At 39.5% G+C, this 21,371-nt stretch overlaps 1 protein-coding gene across 5 annotated transcripts; it reads right to left on the bottom strand.

Moving 5' to 3' along the window:
• Positions 1 to 870: 870 nt before the first annotated feature.
• On the bottom strand, positions 871 to 21,352 carry LOC5521867 (SWI/SNF complex subunit SMARCC2). Of its 5 annotated transcripts, none has more exons than XM_048723586.1 (30): positions 21,133 to 21,352; positions 20,882 to 20,953; positions 20,604 to 20,651; positions 20,102 to 20,187; positions 19,476 to 19,557; positions 18,656 to 18,748; positions 18,477 to 18,546; positions 17,849 to 17,918; positions 17,175 to 17,250; positions 16,560 to 16,643; positions 16,181 to 16,214; positions 16,064 to 16,110; positions 15,960 to 15,978; positions 15,797 to 15,857; positions 15,633 to 15,693; positions 12,957 to 13,047; positions 9,020 to 9,236; positions 8,558 to 8,629; positions 8,194 to 8,461; positions 7,643 to 7,731; positions 7,281 to 7,320; positions 6,928 to 6,981; positions 6,603 to 6,855; positions 5,683 to 5,790; positions 5,156 to 5,229; positions 4,773 to 4,931; positions 3,326 to 3,460; positions 2,804 to 3,253; positions 2,548 to 2,722; positions 871 to 1,599 (listed from the first exon to the last, which is right to left on the bottom strand). In XM_048723586.1, the coding sequence occupies exons 1-30, from the start codon at positions 21,241 to 21,243 to the stop codon at positions 1,292 to 1,294; spliced, it is 3,507 nt and encodes a 1,168-aa protein (XP_048579543.1). In that variant the 5' UTR covers positions 21,244 to 21,352; the 3' UTR covers positions 871 to 1,291. The 5 variants fall into 5 exon arrangements, with proteins under 5 accessions (XP_048579543.1, XP_048579545.1, XP_048579542.1 ...); XM_048723588.1 differs by having other exon boundaries at positions 5,156 to 5,226; XM_048723585.1 differs by having other exon boundaries at positions 5,156 to 5,226; positions 5,665 to 5,790; positions 21,133 to 21,351.
• Positions 21,353 to 21,371: the final 19 nt, after the last annotated feature.

Raw genomic sequence — 21,371 nt, 5'->3', positions numbered from 1 at the left:
TATCTACCAAAAAGTTCCATATTAAGCTTATTTTATTTTATATTGCACAAGGAACCTCTAGGCAAAAAAATTAAGCTAATAGAACCTTACAATTTAAACTTTGCCATTTTTTGCTCCTGTCTATCCCATGCGGTAATGGTGGGAGACTGGTGATGTATACGTGTTTACAAAACTAGGTCGGACAATTTCAAGTCTTTTGACTATGGGTAGGAACAATTTTCAAACTCTCCAAATCCTTTTAACGTGTAAAATATGCTGCTCACGAGTGTCGATCTTATCTAGGAAATAAATAAACATAGTGTTGAAGTTTTCATGTTGTACGCCTCTCTAAAAACAGTTGTTCCGCTGACGTTTCGACCATTAGCCCTTTATCGGAGGAAAATAAAGATCCAATTTTATCTCCTTCCGTCAATTGCAGAGCTTCCGAATCCAGGATTTTCCGATAAATTTGTGTATTATAACTCCCATATATTTGCCACTGTCCCACAAAGCTTTATCAGGGGTGGTTCTGCCCAGATAATACTCGATAGCTGAGGCGAATAATTTATCCTGCAACACAAATTCAAAGAAGATCCAAAATAACCAGCATCCACTTAAAAAATGTACAAAGTCAACACCCCTAAAACATTTTAAATCCCGTCAGCTTGTCTTTTAAAAAATTTAGGAAAAAGAGCTTCGGGTTCTGAGAATCTGGTTATTTCTCTCAGTATCCTGTAGATTATAACATGGTGGGAAGTGATTGTAGAATTTCAGTGAATTTCACTGTTCACCTTTAGATGACTGTTAGATGACTGTTCACCTTTAGATTTAGGTGATAGGATGGGTAGAAAATAAAATTATTCAAAACAAGGGGGTTGAACACAAAAAAGATTCATCAAGAAAAGAAGTTTATTTCATATAAGAGATTTTGGTACAAAATATAGCTGGGTACTGCGCTTAACAAGGCCGTAATTAAATCTATATGTACTTGGAATGGCCTTATGACTTCCCTAGATCTTAACGTCACGTGGACGCGCATATTACGAGAGCTTACTGCCAAGTGCGCGCAAACCATGTGAACGAAATCACGTGGCAAGTGTACGCGTTCGTAGTGTCGCGCGGAATGTCGAGGTTAAGGTCAATATAAGTGAATTATCCATACACCCCTAGAAGCTACTAATCAAATGAGCCAAGTCCTGTATTTGACTAAGCTGACATCGCCTATGACTAATTACATGGCTTAATGACCTTCCATGTTTTTGACTAAGCTGTATTTGACTAAGCTGACATCGCCTATGACTAATTACATGGCTTAATGACCTTCTATGTTTCCTGCGGGAGCTGCCGGGGACGAACCATGCGCAGCTATCCCGTCACCTCCCCCAAGCGTACCCTGTTGCGGGGCCACACTACCCTGAGGGTGTCCCCCAGGAGTGCCGGGTCCGGGCTGGGCCGGGGAGGGCGTGGCGGACCCTCCCATGTAGGACACAGGTGTGCTACATCCTGAAGCTGGCCGAGAGCCCGCGGAGTTAACGGAGCCGGGGTTTATCATTTGGTTGCTTGAGGAGACTGGGGACGGGGCAGAGCCAGGGCCGTGTACGGCTGATTGTATCGGTGCGGCTAAGAAGTAAGAATAGCATGCACATTAAAACAAAGGCATATGTCTTCTAGCATGATCGCTAGTCTTTCTGGCACAAACCTTGGTGTAACTGGTACATGCCTAGGTCTATCAAGCGCATGCCTTGGTGCATCCGGGGCAAACCTTGGTCTATCTGGCACATACCTTAGTTAACCTGGTACACACCTTGGTGTATCTGGCGCATGCCTTAGTTAATCTGGTACACACCTTGGTGTATCTGGCACATACCTTAGTTAACCTGGTACACACCTTGGTCTATCTGGCACATACCTTAGTTAATCTGGTACACACCTTGGTGTATCTGGCACATACCTTAGTTAATCTGGTACACACCTTGGTGTATCTGGCACACACCTTAGTTAATCTGGTACATACCTTGGTGTATCTGGCACATACCTTAGTTAATCTGGTACACACACCTTGGTGTATCTGGCACATACCTTAGTTAATATGGTACACACCTTGGTGTATCTGGCACATACCTTAGTTAACCTGGTACACACCTTGGTGTATCTGGCACATACCTTAGTTAATCTGGTACATACACCTTGGTGTATCTGGCACATACCTTAGTTAACCTGGTACACACCTTGGTGTATCTGGCACATACCTTAGTTAATCTGGTACACACCTTGGTGTATCTGGCACATACCTTAGTTAATCTGGTACACACCTTGGTGTATCTGGCACATACCTTAGTTAATCTGGTACACACCTTGGTGTATCTGGCGCATGCCTTAGTTAATCTGGTACACACCTTGGTGTATCTGGCACATACCTTTGTTAATATGGTACACACCTTGGTGTATCTGGCGCATGCCTTGGTCTGTCAGTCAAGTACCTTGGTCTAGATCTGGCTAGATCTAGACCTGTCCCTAAATCAGTAAGTAGTTTATATCATTTGTTGAATGTAAGAACTTTAAACAAACCTGTCTGTTGCTGTTGTCCAGGGGCCTGACCTCCGCGAACCTGTTGGTGCTGCATGTGCTGCTGGAACATCTGGAATTGCTGCTGGAAGTACTGTGGTGCCGGCTGACCTTGTGAGGGGAGTTGTGTCGCGGGCTGCTGCTGTTGGGGCATGTTTTGAGGCATCTGCTGAGGAGGCTATTATACACAGAAAATAGGTAAGTTATCAAAACACTAAATCAGCAAGTAGTTTACACCACTTCATGACTTTAAACAAACCTGCTGTTGCTGCATCTGCTGCTGTAATTGTTGTTGCTGCATCTGTTGCTGTTGTTGTTGTATCTGTTGCTGCTGCTGCTGCTGTTGTTGTTGCTGCATCTGTTGTTGCTGTATCTGCTGCCGTTGCATCTCATGCAGCTGTTGCTGTTGTGCTATCTGTGGCTGTGACTGTTGCTGGGGTTTCTGCAGCTGCTGTTGCTGTAGTTGTGCCGGCTGGCCTTGTTGAGGTGGCTGTTGTATTGTTGGTGAAGGCTTCTGTTGTGGTTGACTGGCAGGTTGTGGGGTACCTGGCTGTTGCGGGACGGCGTGCGCTTGCGGTGCATTATGCACAGTAGAGGTGGGTGTGCTTGGTGACATGTGGCTTGCCCGTGCGCGAAGTTCGGCAGCGCGAAGTTGCTCTTGGTGAAATTGCTGCCGCTCAGCAAGCAGCTGCTGGCGCTGGTATTCCAGCTGCAGGTGAAATACGTACCAATCTTGAGAATCAATAGCAAGAAACGTATCTAGTGATGAGAGTAGACTTACCGCCTCTCGCTCCCTGTCCATGATTGTCTCAAGCTCCTCGAAGTGGCGGAGTTTGATCTCGAGTTTCTTCATCTGGGTCTCCACCAATAGCGCCACAAGGCTCTTGATCTTTCTCTCTTCCACTTGAGCCAAATGCTGAGGACACACAATCACAGACAGCAGGGCTTGTAAACAATCACGCACAACAAGACATAAAACCATTCTAACAGTGTTTACGGGTAGTAATACCATGATCCCCTCGGATTCTTTTGTTTTCCGAGGGACGATTACTAGCGAAATTCCCTCGAAAACAATAGATGATTCTAAATTTCCCTCATGCATTAATGATGAGGGAGATTTAGTTTCTAAATTCCTCGGTGATCATGGTATTACAAACTTATAGCATGGCATCTTGGGGAATTTAGTGATTTAAAAGTCCCCTCAACCTCGGGATGACTACTTCAACTAATCATCCCTTGCGGGGACTAAATTCCCCTTGTGCCATGCTATAACTTATAATAATATCAATCTTTGTAGACTTCGGAGACTATCAAGCGTTCTGTGGGGTGTACATTGTTTAGATCTTATAGATCAGAGAGTTCCTTAGCCATCATGAAGTACTCTAGTGAAGTACTGTAGCTACCAAACCGTACACATTGAAAACAATCAAGCGTTGTTAGGGTGATCAATATATAGACTTTACAGATCAGAGAAATCCTAAGCCATTACAAAGCTCATACCTTTGCTTTGACATAAGGGAATTAACAATCAATGGGTAACTATGACTCGCTCATACCTTTGCTTTGACATAAGGGAAGTAACAATCAATGGGTAACTATGACTCGCTCATACCTTTGCTTTGACATAAGGGAAGTAACAATCAATGGGTAACTATGACTCGCTCATACCTTTGCTTTGACATAAGGGAAGTAACAATCAATGGGTAACTATGACTCGCTCATACCTTTGCTTTGACATAAGGGAAGTAACAATCAATGGGTAACTATGACTCCCTCATACCTTTGCTTTGACATAAGGGAAGTAACAATCAATGGGTAACTATGACTCCCTCATACCTTTGCTTTGACATAAGGGAAGTAACAATCAATGGGTAACTATGACTCCCTCATACCTTTGCTTTGACATAAGGGAAGTAACAATCAATGGGTAACTATGACTCGCTCATACCTTTGCTTTGACATAAGGGAAGTAACAATCAATGGGTAACTATGACTCGCTCATACCTTTGCTTTGACATAAGGGAAGTAACAATCAATGGGTAACTATGACTCGCTCATACCTTTGCTTTGACATAAGGGAAGTAACAATCAATGGGTAACTATGACTCCCTCATACCTTTGCTTTGACATAAGGGAAGTAACAATCAATGGGTAACTATGACTCCCTCATACCTTTGCTTTGACATAAGGGAAGTAACAATCAATGGGTAACTATGACTCCCTCATACCTTTGCTTTGACAGCTGCTGCAGCCAGAGCGGCTGCTGCTGCTGTTGCTATATTCCCTTCGCTGCTGCCTGTTGTTGCCGTTATTTTAACTCCCTCTGACTCGCCGTTCACCTCAAGTGGAGACTCATTCTCGCTGGCCCCCAAAGCTGTCTCCGGTTCCTAAAGCACAAAAAAAAAAAAAAACGCTTTGATAAACGAGAAAAGAACACCCCTAAAAGCAGAGAGGGTATATCAAAGTGCACTCACTATTTCGGCAATTATAACCACCACTTGAACATACTGTACCTTATCCCCCTCCCCTCCCTCCCCCCAAAAAACGCAGTTCACTGAAGCTTCGAGGGGCAAATACCAACAAGTCCATTCAGTTATTTTTGAAAGTGTACCTTTTCCTCTTTCGAAGGAGCTGCTTCAGGTTGTTCTGCAGTTTTTTCTTCTTCTACCTGCATTGCTTCGTCTACTGTACAAGACAACAACGAGATAAGATGAAAGGAAGATATGACCCTCAAGAATGGGAATGGGCAAGTCAAATATGGGCTTCAGACACTACCGTCATCTCCCTGCACTCATAAAGCGGCCACTTTGAGAAGGACTAGATGCTGAAAAGGTTTAAAAATGTTTTTCTTGTATAGTATAGATTGTAAAGTTAATTGAACTTAAATCGCCCAATTTTCTTTAGCGTCCAATTGTGAAAACCGTTATCATAACCAGAGAGTTCTAGAATCTAACAACGTTTTTATTTCCCGAAGATGCCAACTTACAGCAGAGTTAAGCGTGATGTTTCGGATCTACAGATTGAAGTATCAGTATCAGCGATAAGTACTTCTCTCACTTTCTAACAAAGGACTTGGGTTTATAAAGAATATAACCTTGCTCCCAGTTACTGTCCACCCACCAGACTTATTTTGCTCACTATTATCTTCCTCGTCTTGGTCTTTCTCTGTCTTGGCGGATGTTGCACTCTTTACGTGACTATCGATTATTGCTTCCGGGATCTCATCCCTCATCTTAGAGAACTCCTCTGTAAAAAGAGACATTGGTAACTTCAATTACTATCTGGTATTGTTCAAGAAGAAAAATATTTGTATGCACTAGCCAAATTCATAGAGTGTATACCAGGTTGAGGGATGAATGGCGTATCAAGGCAATATATATTTTGACAAGAATCCACAAGAATACATTGCAAGGAGAAAAATACACAAGGGTTCAAATAAAAAGTTAGGAACTATGATTATTATTTGTAATATCCCTTATGCAAGCTAGTTTTTATAGGAATTGTAAAATAGAGACTTCGAAACCAGTCTCTACCTATGAGTGTCTCTTACATGCAAGGCCCTTTAACATGCAATTACTACTGTAGATTGGACTGAAGTGCTATCACAAAGCTCTGTTAGCCGCCATAATGTCATGTTTTGTCGGCAGAATATCAAGTGTAATAAAGTTGACTCTCTGATTGCTCTGATTGGTGGGATTGGTCACTTTCATTACATGATGAAGGTCATGCGATACGCAGCATAAAATCGTGTAAGGAGAATTCGTGCATCATCAGTCAACAACGCTGTGAATTCCGACGAACTTTTCCCATTTAACATTTAAAATGAAAGAAAATTGAATGAAAATAATAACAAGTGTGTCAAACTAGGGCCCTTCAATTTAATAACCAGCATGTCTTAAAACTGTCGTGGTAAAGAGCATTAATCTATCTGAGTAATGCCCCAAACAAGCGCTTTGATTTATATAGCGCTTAAGAGAAAAGCGCTATATAAATCTTATTATTATTACTTATTAACATAAAAAGACTCAAAGAAATCTAAGATAAAAGTCTTAACACACCCAAAGCTGCTTTTGCCGCTGCACTGGCAACACGGGGATCAACGACCGATGCCAAGAAGGCCACAGTTGACATGATAGGATTTCCTTGCTGACTGAAAGGTACAGGCTGAAAAGTCAGAGGACCCAGCTTCATGTCCTCCAGAAAAGGATCCTCGATTGGCAGGCGCAAGAAGTGCAGTATACACTCATCCTGGGTGCGGGTGCCAACGTGCTCTGCGACCTTATTCCAATCATCCTTAAACAGTTCCATTCCCTGCAAAGTACAATTATAGTAGTTTCGATAAAATGTATAGCATACCTACAATATTAATATTATACCACTTACCTCTAGCAGTAGTAATGTTTCTTGGTCTGTCCACTCCTTAGTTGCAGTTGCAGCCTGGGTGAAAATATGTCAAACATGCACAATTAAAGCCGCATTGTCAACAGTTTACCTCCAGAGGTACAACGTTAAAAGACATAAGAATCTGTTAGAATCCGAAATATTTAACAGGCCATCAACTCTAAATTATAGATCAGATCCCCAAAGAAACTTCCATTAGACACACTGCTATCAATATTTTGAAATATTTTTCGCGTTTTCCATTAAAAGGCATCGGAGATAAACTGGTGACAATGCGGCCTTAAGTAGACTTGCACAAGGTTTAGTAAGAGAAGCAATGGATGGTTTTAATTTACCTTTTGACTCTTTTTGGATAAATACTGATCAGTGTGCAGCCTAAAAAACATAATCTGTTAGGGTATGAAGTACAGCACTGGATAGTAAGATGTGACAAGTATTGTTGCAATTCTAAACAAATTAGTTTGGGAAGCTGTTGGTTCAATTTCACAACAACCTGACCACACATAATTGTCAGTAAAAATATGTCCCTGATACACGATCTTTTTTTATGTAGCTGCTACAATACAAGACTTTATCACGGTGGAGAACTTTTGACTGAAAAACACAAGACCATTATGCTGGGGCAAGAAGGAAAATGAGCAATAACATGCTCAATTAAAGGCATATAATTAGTTGGTAATCTGATTAACATACTTACCCAAAATTTGTGCTACTTGGCTGAGACTTGGGTGTCTCCCTTAAGCCATGTTCATCTTTAAACTGCATCATTTGCTGAGAAGGTGAAATCTGTGCAAAACAGCACAAGAAATCAATGAAAATATATTCCAACCCGCAAATACAGTTGTTGGCTAGTCACATGGCTTTAAATGATATGCCTAAACATCATTTCCTTTAAATTTCTGCCATACTTTATATTTTCGTGCATTTTACGATATCATGACAATGTATGTGACACTGAAAATAAGTGTCACATCTTTGAAAATCGAAAATCAGGCAATTAAAATATTGCATTGAGTGCAAAACTTGTAAGACAAATTCATTATTTAAAACTTAGTCAAGGCTGTTAAGCAGCGACAATGTAAACAAATAGGCTCTCTTAATATAACTAATTAATCAATTAATCTTAATAAATCATTAAATTTAATTTAATTTTTTCCTCTCCAAAACATAAAACTTAAATGTCAGAAAATCTAAGACATGCAAGAAGATCAAGTTGTCCTGTCTCCTTTGCTACTTCCTTATTCTTACCATGCTCTTGGGTAGCTGTAGGGGCTGAAGACCAGCAGGTGTGTCCGCCATCACATGGAAGTGTGAGGTAGCGGGAGGACCCATGGGAGCAGGCCTGGAGTCAGCATCCACTTGGTAGTTGATGAGTCCCCACTGCTCCAGGAAGGCATGGATGCGGACAATAGCACAGACGTCACCTGCCAGGTTCCGCCTACACGCCGTGGCTGTTAGGTATTCAGTAGGGTTCAGGCGATAGGCATCAATCATGAAGTTTCGCATGGCAAGGTAGCTGTTGAAATATGCCAAAACAGAAGCAGGAAAATGTAAGAGCCAAACACACTGAAAAGCTAATGTTCTAATGGAAGCCTGTTTAAAAAAAACATACATTTCTGGAGTCTTGGATCTGTTTTGTCCATTGAAAAATTCTGGCAGAGCTCTTCTTTCAATGGCATGAATGCTGAAATAAAAATCACACATTTTAAGATCATGAGATAATATGTGTACAGTATATTTCAAATCAACAGGAGATATAGCATTGCTGGAACTTTAAGGGAAGCTCTATGATGTTGGCAGATGTTGTAAAAAGTTTGAATCAAGTAGAAAACAGGCAAGCTACCTCATCTGCATTTAGTTCTCTTGGGTGGTCAACACAGTTCAACATGCATTAAAGTGCAAACATGCTTAAGCATCATTCTGAAGCCCCATCTATGTACATAAATAATAACCCAAGGAGTACCAAATACGAAATATTGTTGGCAGTTGCTTGATCATTTTCTTGTACTTCCATGGTGGCATTGCTAAACAAAACAAAATCTGTAAATATCAGAAATGTGTTAAACGTACATACCTGTTGTAGTCGTACCACGATGCATAGCTGGGTATGACAATGTGATGCGTTTGTTCAGTTAGATTTTCATCATGCTGTTCTGTGTCAGGAAGGTTGAGTGGTTCCTTGAGTATTTCGGGGCCAGATGGGGCGGGCGAGGTGGGGGCGGGAGAGCTCTCTGTGTTTTGTGGAGTCTCTTCAGTACCTTCATTATCGATAGATGGCTTCTCACTTTTGTCTAGGAAATGAAAGAATCTTCCAGTTTTCACTAACTTAATTGCAATGTGCTGGTGGTTACATAGGCATGATGATGCATGCATGTACAGGGTGAGATATTTGAACCTCAAATGCTGTAAGGGTAAGTGACAACAACAACAGCAACAACAACAACAAAATTTACAAAAGGATGATATATTTCAATAAATTTATTTATTCTTTTATTTATTTATTCAGGAATACATATTTAGCAATATTTATGCAGAAAGGTCAAGTTCAACAAAGGCTCGTTTGGTTTGAATAAAGGCCTGCTTAACAAAATTTGTAATGACACATGTTACACTACCAAATTTGTTATTGATGATTGTTTTCTGAATAAGTTAGCACATTCAAATGAAATCTTAAATAAGTAAAACACACTTTGCACTTTCTTTATGGTAGTTAATCTATATAATATATAGATTTAGGTACTGCATAAAAGCGGAGCCAGCATTGAAAGAATGTTTTTTAAATTAGTTTTAAAAAAAGCAATTTTTACTGCCATGTAATTATGTATTGTATTGACCCCTTCAAATGGATCAGGCAAGCACTCATTCAATGATATTAAATATGCAGTATGAAAGTGTTAAACCCTGGTGTAGAAACGGCTGTCAAAGTTCAAGGTGCCTTAGTTGGTGATAATGTTTTTCAAGTGTCTAACGGTCAATTTTTATTTGTTCCACTATGCGTATTTTTTTTAATCAAAAGAGTATAACAATCTTTGACCTTGTGAAGAATATATCAGAGATGTAACAGCATTCCAAAGATTTAGACGCCATACTGTAGTTTCCATGTACTACAACTGATTATTCAGAAGAATGTGTTGAAATTAATACATATTAGTACACCCACCCTTTGGCCAGTTGTTTTTAGAAACCCTGTATCCACCCATACTGGCTACTCAAAAATGAATGCAATGGACTTATGTTTGGGGTAGAGAGCAATAAATAAACAGAAAGTCAATGGGGAGTTGAAAGGTAGAAATGTGACTATTTGAAAAAAATGTGAATCTACTTTAAAAAAATATATGACAAAAATACAATAATAGCTTGACTGAGCACTTTCCAAACATTTTCCCCTTTCCCTATTACCTTTAGGTTTGATATAAAAACTGTTTTCTTTACAGATTTATTTTTGAAGAAGCACAAGTTTGTTATTATCTTTTTATAATTTATAAAAAGTAAGTACCTTGCCCTAATAAAAACCCTTTTATAGAAGTTCCATTAATGTACACTTGCATCAAAGCTACATTCTGACCGGCTTTGCCATTGCAAAGAAACAAATAATGGTGAAACAGCATTCCAAAGATAGAATGATATAGTTAGATACATTCAGGTGCCACTTACTAGTGATACTCCATCACCAAGGAAACTAAAATCCACAAATATATATTATCATGCATAACATATTGGTGAACCAACCCCTTAGCATGGTGGCCTGCTGTTTTTTATTTTTTTTTATTTTTACAGAAACCCTGCAGCTGGATCCACACATGCTAATGCTACTACAAAATTAAATGCAATCAAATGGAGAAGAACAAATTGACTTGGGAAGCAAGTTAAAAGAAAAAATCTTGATATTACTGATTAGTGCTAAATGAAAATGTCTAGTTTTAAACCTAACCTACTTTAATTGTTTCAGGGTGCAGAGGGGAAACAGCAAATAATTACCAATTGCATATAAAAATAGTCAGAGAGATAAAAAAATAAACTGGGACTATATTTTTGATAAAAACTTTAACAGTAATGCAACAACTTGATTGAGCACTCTCATAACATTTCCCTTTTTCTCATTATCTTCAGGTTGATAAAAAATGTTTTACAGATTTACAGTATCATTGACACAAAGCATCTTGCATTAAAAACCCTATTACACTTATACCTGCTGTATCAAAGTAAGTAATCCCGGCTACATTTGCCTATTCTTATGCCTTCCAGCCTTTAGCATCAATCATGACCCTCAGGTAGTCCTTGGTTGGTTTTACCTAAATAAAAGTGAAAACAATTAACTTGGGTATTTGTTTTTCTTCCAAGTTAATATTTTCATCATCCCATTATATAACCTTACTAATTTTCTATAACTATTTGAATTAAAAAATAAATAAACACATTAGATAGTATGCAAGATGCAGACAATATAAGCTTGAGCAAAACAATATAAAGGTTGCATTTTTTTTTTTTATTTTCGATGAACAAATTATCTTGTAACTGTAAAGTATTTATGAAAATGTTGAAAAAGTTGCTGTATCTTCAAAAAGACTAAATACACAGGATATAAAGAAAAGAAAGGTCTTCTTTAGCAATATATGACAGGATGATATTTGTCAGCCTTGATTAAATATCTCAACGCAGTCAATAAAGTATAGAGAGAACGAAGAATATCAAAGGATGTTGCTATGCTCAAATTGTCTGTTAGACCACAAATTCTTATTTTTAATGCTCGGTTACTGTAAGCTGAGTTGCATTATACCAAGATAAATAAATGTACATAAATAAATAAGACTAAAACAGTACATTATAATAATTGATACAGCTCTATTTCAAAACTAAGGTCTTCAATGAAAGTAATGAACTGGCACTAGCGGTGTGTGCCGGAAGGCTGTTCCAATCTGGAATAGTGTTGGGGAAAAATGAAAGCTTGTAAACATCTGTACTCTAAAAACATATGTATAAATCGAACATGCTAAGTTACGAACTTAACATTTTCATGGCAATTGTCAGTTGAATAAAAGCCATTCAAGTGCCAAAATTATAATCGGAATTCAAGTAGATGGTATTTTAGCCAATAAAAACAAGGATAGATGACATTGATATGTCGTCTTGACATCATACTAAAGCTGGTACGGTGTTTTAGTTTGAGCGATTGGTTTTAGGAAAAAAGCGAACAAACGAGCATTATAAAAGCACAACAATAAATGAAAAAAAGTCATATTTTCAATACAAACCATCGTCAAAAACTCACCTTGGCAGTGTGTTTTTTTTTTGTCGCTTTATGTTTGTCGCCTAGAGGTTGTGTTCGCTTTTTGTTGTAAACCGTGATCTTTCTGCTAGCAAGGAATTCGTCAACACAAGTGAATGCTTTTTATAGCTGAAAACAGACATCAATCCAAAGCCTTTTCCTCTCAGGATCTCCTTGCATAGATATAGCCGTGAATGAATATAGAAATGGTAGTGTAGAGCCTCTCCTCTTCATCCTCTTTTTAGCTGCTGCTGCTGCCACGGGCGGGAATTTCCATCGGCTCGTACTTCAGACAAATGTTTCCTCAAAAACTTCAGCCCATTTGAATCCGCTTATTTTCTCATTAAATACTATTTTCAAGCTGCCTTTCTTCTGTGAACATACGAACTTTGCAGCACAAAGCGAGGCGGTAAAAAACACACAACAGTGTAAGACTGAGTGGGGTCTGGGAATTGCACGATTGACTGGATGGATGGATGGATTGTGACACCACAGGATAACCACGCGATGACCACAAAACCAAGTCGCATAGCTATACCATATTTCCATACCTATGGAGCTCCGCACTGGCTCCGCTATTATGATTTACCACCAAGTGTGTGTATTATCCAACCTTAAGTGTTTCAAACAATAAAACATAGAGGGTTTTGAAAAAATTAAACAAAAAGCATTTCATTAAATAATTATCATGAGCATGGGAGCTCATTTTTGTTATCCAACCATGAATAACTGGAATAATGCGAACCTGTACTAGCTGATATATCTGTGAGGTTTCCTCCTTTTGGGGGTTGTAGCTCAGCCTCCTTCCCTTTACCTGCATGCTGAACCTCCTCTACCTAGCAACAGTTTCAATGATACCAGGGTTGTTAGTATAAAATGATCTGAAATCATGAAGGTGGAATGAATTTATGGCATGAAAAGAGGATTTGTTAGACAGTGACAAATCCACTAAGGCTTAATTCAGATATGATGCACCATTGTTCTTTCTCCATTTACATTACTTCTCATCATGAAAGGGGGAGGGATGCAGTTTATAGTAAGGGCTCCTATTAACTAAAAAGCTTATCAGACCATCCTATCTGGGAGTAGTCTGTACCTTGGGGACAGGGCTGGGATCAGGCAAGTTTTAAATAGTAGTCTATACCTTAGGGAAAGGGGTAGGACCAGGCATGTCTATAGTAGTCTGTACCTTAGGGACAGGGATAGGATCAGGCATGTCTATAGTAGTCTGTACCTTAGGGACAGGGATAGGACCAGGCATGTCTATAGTAGTCTTTACCTTAGGGACAGGGGTAGGATCAGGCATGTCTATAGTAGTCTGTACCTTAGGGACAGGGGTAGGACCAGGCATGTCTATAGTAGTCTGTACCTTAGGGACAGGGATAGGATCAGGCATGTCTATAGTAGTCTGTACCTTAGGGACAGGGATAGGACCAGGCATGTCTATAGTAGTCTTTACCTTAGGGACAGGGGTAGGATCAGGCATGTCTATAGTAGTCTGTACCTTAGGGACAGGGGTAGGATCAGGCATGTCTATAGTAGTCTTTACCTTAGGGACAGGGGTAGGATCAGGCATGTCTATAGTAGTCTGTACCTTAGGGACAGGGGTAGGATCAGGCATGTCTATAGTAGTCTGTACCTTGGGGACAGGGATAGGATCAGGCATGTATATATTAGTCTGTACCTTAGGGACAGGCGTAGGATCAGGCATGTCTATAGTAGTCTGTACCTTAGGGACAGGGATAGGATCAGGCATGTCTATAGTAGTCTGTACCTTAGGGATAGGGATAGGACCAGGCATGTCTATAGTAGTCTGTACCTTAGGGACAGGGATAGGACCAGGCATGTCTATAGTAGTCTATACCTTAGGGACAGGGATAGGACCAGGCATGTCTATATTAGTCTGTACCTTAGGGACAGGGGTAGGATCAGGCATGTCTATAGTAGTCTGTACCTTAGGGACAGGGGTAGGACCAGGCATGTCTATAGTAGTCTGTACCTTAGGGACAGGGCTGGGATCAGGCATGTCTATAGTAGTCTGTATCTTGGGGACAGGGGTAGGATCAGGCATGTCTATAGTAGTCTGTACCTTAGGGACAGGGATAGGATCAGGCATGTCTATAGTAGTCTGTACCTTAGGGACAGGGATAGGATCAGGCATGTCTATAGTAGTCTGTACCTTAGGGAAAGGGATAGGACCAGGCATGTCTATAGTAGTCTGTACTTTAGGGACAGGGGTAGGATCAGGCATGTCTATTGTAGTCTGTACCTTAGGGACAGGGGTAGGATCAGGCATGTCTATAGTAGTCTGTACCTTAGGGACAGGGATAGGACCAGGCATGTCTATAGTAGTCTGTACCTTAGGGACAGGGATAGGACCAGGCATGTCTATAGTAGTCTGTACCTTAGGGACAGGGGTAGGACCAGGCATGTCTACAGTAGTCTGTACCTTAGGGACAGGGATAGGATCAGGCATGTCTATATTAGTCTGTACCTTAGGGACAGGGGTAGGATCAGGCATTTCATCTTTTCTTGATACGAAAGTGTTGAAAAGTAATAAAGTAGAAGTAGAAATGTCTATAGTAGTCTGTACCTTAGGGACAGGGGTAGGACCAGGCATGTCTATAGTAGTCTGTACCTTAGGGACAGGGGTAGGATCAGGCATGTCTATAGTAGTCTGTACCTTGGGGACAGGGGTAGGACCAGGCATGTCTATAGTAGTCTGTACCTTAGGGACAGGGATAGGATCAGGCATGTCTATAGTAGTTTGTACCTTAGGGACAGGGGTAGGATCAGGCATGTCTATAGGACCAGGCATGTCTATAGTAGTCTGTACCTTAGGGACAGGGATAGGACCAGGCATGTCTATAGTAGTCTGTACCTTAGGGACAGGGGTAGGACCAGGCATGTCTACAGTAGTCTGTACCTTAGGGACAGGGATAGGATCAGGCATGTCTATATTAGTCTGTACCTTAGGGACAGGGATAGGATCAGGCATGTCTATAGTAGTCTGTACCTTAGGCACAGGGGTAGGACCAGGCATGTCTATAGTAGCCTGTACCTTAGGGACAGGGATAGGATCAGGCATGTCTATAGTAGTCTGTACCTTAGGGACAGGGATAGGATCAGGCATGTCTATAGTAGTCTGTACCTTAGGGACAGGGATAGGATCAGGCATGTCTATAGTAGCCTGTACCTTAGGGACAGGGGTAGGACCAGGCATGTCTATATTAGTCTGTACCTTAGGGACAGGGATAGGACCAGGCATGTCTATAGTAGTCTGTACCTTAGGGACAGGGATAGGACCAGGCATGTCTATAGTAGTCTGTACCTTAGGGACAGGGATAGGACCAGGCATGTCTATATTAGTCTGTACCTTAGGGACAGGGATAGGACCAGGCATGTCTATATTAGTCTGTACCTTAGGGACAGGGGTAGGATCAGGCATGTCCTTGGTGGCATCTTCATCTGCATCCTCATCACTGTAATTAGAAGAACATTACTGGTTTAAAACACAAAGGAGAAGGGGTTAACCGAGTGTAGTAATGTGCCTTTTTTATTAGATGGTGTGAAGCATGGACAAACCTTTTTTTTCTTTTCTTAGATTCTGGCGAGGGAGAGTGCTTTCTCTTTTTAGATTTAACAGCTGTAAGACAAGTAAATAAAAATAAACAAACAAGAGCATCCAGGAAACAAAATATTTCTAAACTAATAGGCAGATAATACTGTACATTGTTTTGGTATTTACCTGAGTCTGGGCTTGATGGCTGAATATCAAACAAACAAAGTAAAATAAAGGAATGAGAAAAAAACTTCCATTAGAAGGGTCCTCTATTATGCCTAAAAACTGACCTCATCAGAGCTTGCCCTGCCTCTAAAACTTTTCCTTCGAGCACGACCTAAACAGAGATAAGGCACAACTTTCAAAACTGTCTTTAAACATGTGTAATATGTAAATAGTGAACATACCCAGAGCTGGGGAAGCTGTCCCACGCATGTCACCCTGAAACACATAAACACACTTTTGTTTCCTTGTCATAACATCTCTATGTCTACTGTGTAAGTAGGAAATTTGGGTTACCAAATAGTACAATGTGGTCACCTTGTTTTAAGATTAATAATAATAATAATACTTTTATACATAAAAAAGGTCGGTTCTCAAATGGGTGCAACAGTTTTAAACTGCAAATACAGCACTGATACAATGTAAATACAATATAAGACAGCCAGGTTCTTTTGCCCTTGCATATATATTAGGTAATAACAACTGTTTTTTGCACACAATTCCTATGAGAGCAAATCTTCAGTCAAAGAATAAAACACACAATACAGTATAACCATAACTTGCCTCCCCATCTACTCCAATTTCATAATCTTCTTCATTCATCCACTCATTGTATTTCTCCAAATCTGTGAGCCATCTGCCAGTCACCTTTTAATACATGAAAATACATGAAAGAAAGCCACTTTATTTAAAAACAAGCCATTGGAGTCTCACTCCTATTGCAGGCACCAGCTAAGCTATATACTGTAAAGCTTAAAAGTCATGAGAAGATTAAGAGCAAATAGAAATTGTAAAATTAGTTAACATTCCCCAAGTATATATTCCCCCTAGAACTTAAAATATGGAAAGTTCAAGTCTAAAATATGCAACTAGACTAGAACCTGTAGCTCTTAGGTAGTGAAACCTTATATTTAAAATATTGTTGAGCCTGTGTGACACTGTAGAACAATAACAGTCAGGAAGAAAATAATGATAAACAACAAACAGGATTAAATTGAACTCCCCATTTGTTAAGCTTTCCAATGACATATAACACAAGTATTTTCCATCCAATGTGACAATGTGCTTTTACTTGTGTTTTGGCTCTATGTGCTTGGCCACATGGCGTCACACAGGCTCAAAGCATGGCATTGATTCAGATAATTGATGACAGAATACTGCGTGTTTACTGTGACGTACCTCCCAAGGTCCTTTATGATCGGGCTCAGGCTGTGGTTCATCCAAAACATCCGTTGAGGGAACCCAGGTGTCATAGCTGGATATCAGACACATCAGTAAATGTTTATGATCATGGGCAATGTGCAGGCATATCGCTAGGGGGTGCACAGGAGGAGTGCCAGCAGACAGAGCAAAAAAAGGCATAAAATTTTCCAAGATTCCGCATACAATGAGTTCCTCAGACCAAAAGCTTAATTCCAAATTTTAAAGAAATTTAGAAGATAAGAAATTTAGATATTAGCAAGCAAAGTTGGCATAAATTCTGATCGGACCCTGACTTCTCCCTAAAACGAGGAGAATTCATACTTTGAACATTTGAAAATTGCACTTCAAGCCTCATATCTCGAAGACGATCCATTAGAAAAAAAAAACACTTTTTGATATGTTGGTTTACATAACATAAGGAACCTCTATGCAAAAATTCAAGCTTTCCGAAGTTAACCATACCTTATTTTGGGAAAACTTGACATTTTTTGGCTCTGCCGTGCCAGCAACCGACGACACCAAAATGTGGGTGCACAATCCCCCCACATCCCCCCCCCCCCTCAGCAAATCTTGGCTATGCACCAGTTATGAACATTTCTTTCCTTAACTAAACTGTTTGCTATTCTATTTATGGTCACAGAAGGTCTTACCTGTCAGGGTAGTACCACCAATGAACCAAAACCTGCCCTTCATTTTTCTTCAAAGGCCTAAGCCAGTCCTCTACAAAATAACAATAGAGGACAATACAAAACATGCACATGTAAAGATCCCAGCCAAATCAATAAATACAGTGCTGCTCAAAATTATTGCAACATTCGGACGCGGTAATCACGGTAAAAAAAAAAAACGTGGTTGCCGTGGTCACACCTCTGTGGTCGGACGCTCTAACCTCAGCAAAAAAGTGTGGTTATTAGCCGCGGTTTTCAACGCAACTATACACGAACCTGTGACATTGCTCTATAATTGATATTCTTATCTTACTTACAGTATGGGAAACATAGTTTTAATTAGAATGACGTTATAATTGACATGCAAGCAATTGTTAATCTCAAAGGTTCTCTGTGAACGTTTCTACAAGTTCTCTCTGGAAGTATGAATTGTTTGTCGATCTGAATGAAAAGGAATAATCGGACAACTAACTCAATGTCATGTGTTTAGTTCTGTGCGATTCCAGAAACGGTGAAGAGCCACGGTTTAAAACTTTGCTGGGTGTGATAACAAGGAGGTACATATTATTGGAGTAAATGTTTTAATGACAAATTAAATGTAGTACAGTACCTTCAGGCAATGGTGGTGGGCAGGCATGGACTATATGTGTTGCAGAAGTCTTGTCATCTACAATATTGCCCTGAAACAAGCAATTGGCAGCAAGATCAACATAATTAAAACAAGATGAAATGGGCATAAGGTGAGAAAACATCAAAATAATAAATCGAAGGCTCTGTGAACCAACTCACATTGTGCCTCTTTACAATGTCCCTCAGCTTTGCGACCTGGCTTTGATCAACATCTTGGGCTATATACACTTGAGGTATCATCAGCAATTTGGCCTGTTATAATAACAGCAATTACACTTTTACCCATATTACAATTAACTAATAAATGTTCAAAACTTTTCAATGCAACCTCTAAGCCCAGTTGCATGGCCAATAGGGGACTTGCACTAAGAGATGTGTGACTGTGAGTGGCAAACTAGTGCAAGCTCAGGCTTTTAGCTGCAAAATAACAGTCACAAAAAGCAACTGATTCAGCACTTAAGAAAAAAAACAAAATTCATTTTTTTTCAGAAAGGGTTTAGTTTCATTTACAAATTTTATTTTTTCGTCCTTTTCTGGTGTGACGGACGCAGTCATTTTTTAATTTTATGTTTGATTATTTTGTTTTGGTTTTGAATATTGTTGCAGCTACTAGTCATCTAGCTTATCTTACCAGAATCTTTAATCAATTGCTCTTTAATATAATAAATGGAGATAAAGGATTCACAGCCCCACTCACTTTTGGAAGTAGCATAAAGTAGTTTTCTATTGTTTGATTGATTGTAATATTGATAATTCAGACACAAAAGCATGAAAGACATACTGTATGAATAGAAGGGATTTATCTTTTTGACCATTCTACTGTTTAAACAATTTGGTGTACAAATAGGTCAATCCTGACCTTTTACCTAAATTTCTGACCTTCAAAACAAAAACGTTTTTACTTTATAATCTTCCAAGTATAATATACATACATGTATACAAGCAATAAAAAAAATGCTTGGTTCATAAACATAACTACCTCTTTCACTGCTCTTTCAATATTCAAAAACATTTCAACATTTCTGTCAATCCTGGATGGTGACTGGAAGTCAAACCGCCTCCTGAAAAAAATATTAAAATAGTCACACCAAAACCAAATACTGTACTACTGTATCATTAACATCTCTCTACATTATATCACTCTAATGGCTACAGTAAACCCTGATAACATGAATCTGAGTAAGTTAAACTCTCTGAAATCTCCGACCACCTTTGAGTCTTTTTACTGTAGGATCAATTTTGATTTATGCATACTCTCTGAAAACTTGAGCATGCCAAGGTAACAAAGGTAACTGTTTTATATATTTCTTGTGGGTTCAAGTTAACAGGGTTGGCCTGTGCTTATCAGCTTGTGATAAATGGCAGAATGTGAATAATGTAGTTAAATTGAAAAAAAAATTAAATTCACTTCGACTTTAGTGTTAGACAAAGTTTTGCCAGCAATACTGTTTGGCACAGGGGACAAGGATATCTTGTCATGGGCGGAAAACTAGATACAGTAACTAGCCATAGGTACGTATGAGAAAATGTTCTTTTGATGGTCACACAAAAAGTTCTTTCTGGCATTGAGGGTATTTGAAATTTTCTAAAATAGTATTAACCTACCATCCTTGATCTGTTCTGGTCTTATAGACACATGCCAAAATTGTACACAGTCCACCATTTGCAGAATAATCCTGGAACAGCTTTATCTATGGTTTTAACAAAAGAAAGTTAACAACTGAATGCTGATGGGTAAATTACACTTTACAAATGCTATCCCCAACATTGCATTGGTAGTGCAGTTGGCAGAGCATCTCTCTGTAGTGCCTTTGCCCCTCACTACTGGGTTCCGGGGTCGATTCCAACATGAAGTTGGTTGGTTCTTGCCTTTGCTGCCAGGATTTTTCTCCAGGTTCTCTGGTTATACTCCCTCAACAAATACCAACAATTTAAGCTGTATTCTGTGGTCAAACACAAATAGTGGCTTCCTGAGGCGCCTTCTATGCCTTCGACTCAACTATGTAGTATCTGCACTCTCATAATTCAGCATTCCAGTGGCAAGAAGGAAGAATCAGCTTTCCAAATTTATTCTTTTATTAACTAAATTTAACTTTTTTTTACTTACAGGCAGTTTTGTGAGTGGTGGTTTGGCGACAGTGTGACCAAAGTTGTCCTAAAACATTAATAGAAACATGAATAGTTTGTTAACATGTTCCATTGTTTTGATATGAGGACGTTGACAATCGAGAGAAACATGACAGGGTTGGTCGGTTAAAGAAAGAAACGATTCTTTGACCATTACTTCAATGATTCCACTATGTACAGATGCCAGATTGTAGCATGCAGTGAATGTTTTCATAAGAAAATCAATCATTATTCTGGCACAATGTTATTCATACTCACTTCTTGAAATTGTAATAGCTGAGCAACCAAAGTAGCAAGCCCTTTGTTAGTTGGAGGCTCGACTTGCACATACTGTAGAAACAAATACAGCATTGAATAGTCAACATAGTAGACGAATAGCAAAGATTACCGTGTTTTACGATGAAAAGGCCATGTGCATTAAAAAAATGACAAAGTCAAAATGATACATAACGTAAAGACAAATCGTTGTATTTGCCGAGTTCCGCTATTGATTTCTGGTCTGGTATTACCTTTTTGTGGTTTTTCAGCAGATATTGTTTTACCGGCTCGAATAACGCCGCAGCTTCGCTGGTTTCGTAGTATTTCCAGTCGGGTCCGCCGTCTTTCTTTCGAACCGCCATCTTCTTTGACAACACGCGCAAAGCACTCCGGGATGGCAGAGAAAGGAAAGCATTCTGAGAAAGACTGGCGCGAGTGAAGATTAGAGAAAAAAAAAATAGTTAAAAACCTAAACATCTCAGGATTGAAA

This window comes from Nematostella vectensis, chromosome 2 (assembly GCF_932526225.1).
Source record: "Nematostella vectensis chromosome 2, jaNemVect1.1, whole genome shotgun sequence".
Taxonomy (NCBI): Eukaryota; Metazoa; Cnidaria; class Anthozoa; order Actiniaria; family Edwardsiidae; genus Nematostella; species Nematostella vectensis.
This window is presented reverse-complemented; position numbering and strand designations above follow the sequence as displayed.

Bases quoted from the DNA above. Each gene is read 5' to 3' on its own strand.
- LOC5521867 (XM_048723584.1), bottom strand. From the start codon at position 21,243: ATGGCGGTTCGAAAGAAAGACGGCGGACCCGACTGGAAATACTACGAA. The intron at 5,791-6,602 runs GTGTGTTAAGAC...CTCTTTTTACAG, and splicing joins AGCGGCAAAAGCAGCTTTGG to AGGAGTTCTCTAAGATGAGG. The intron at 5,230-5,664 runs GTGGGTGGACAG...TGTCTTGTACAG, and splicing joins TAGTGAGCAAAATAAGTCTG to TAGACGAAGCAATGCAGGTA.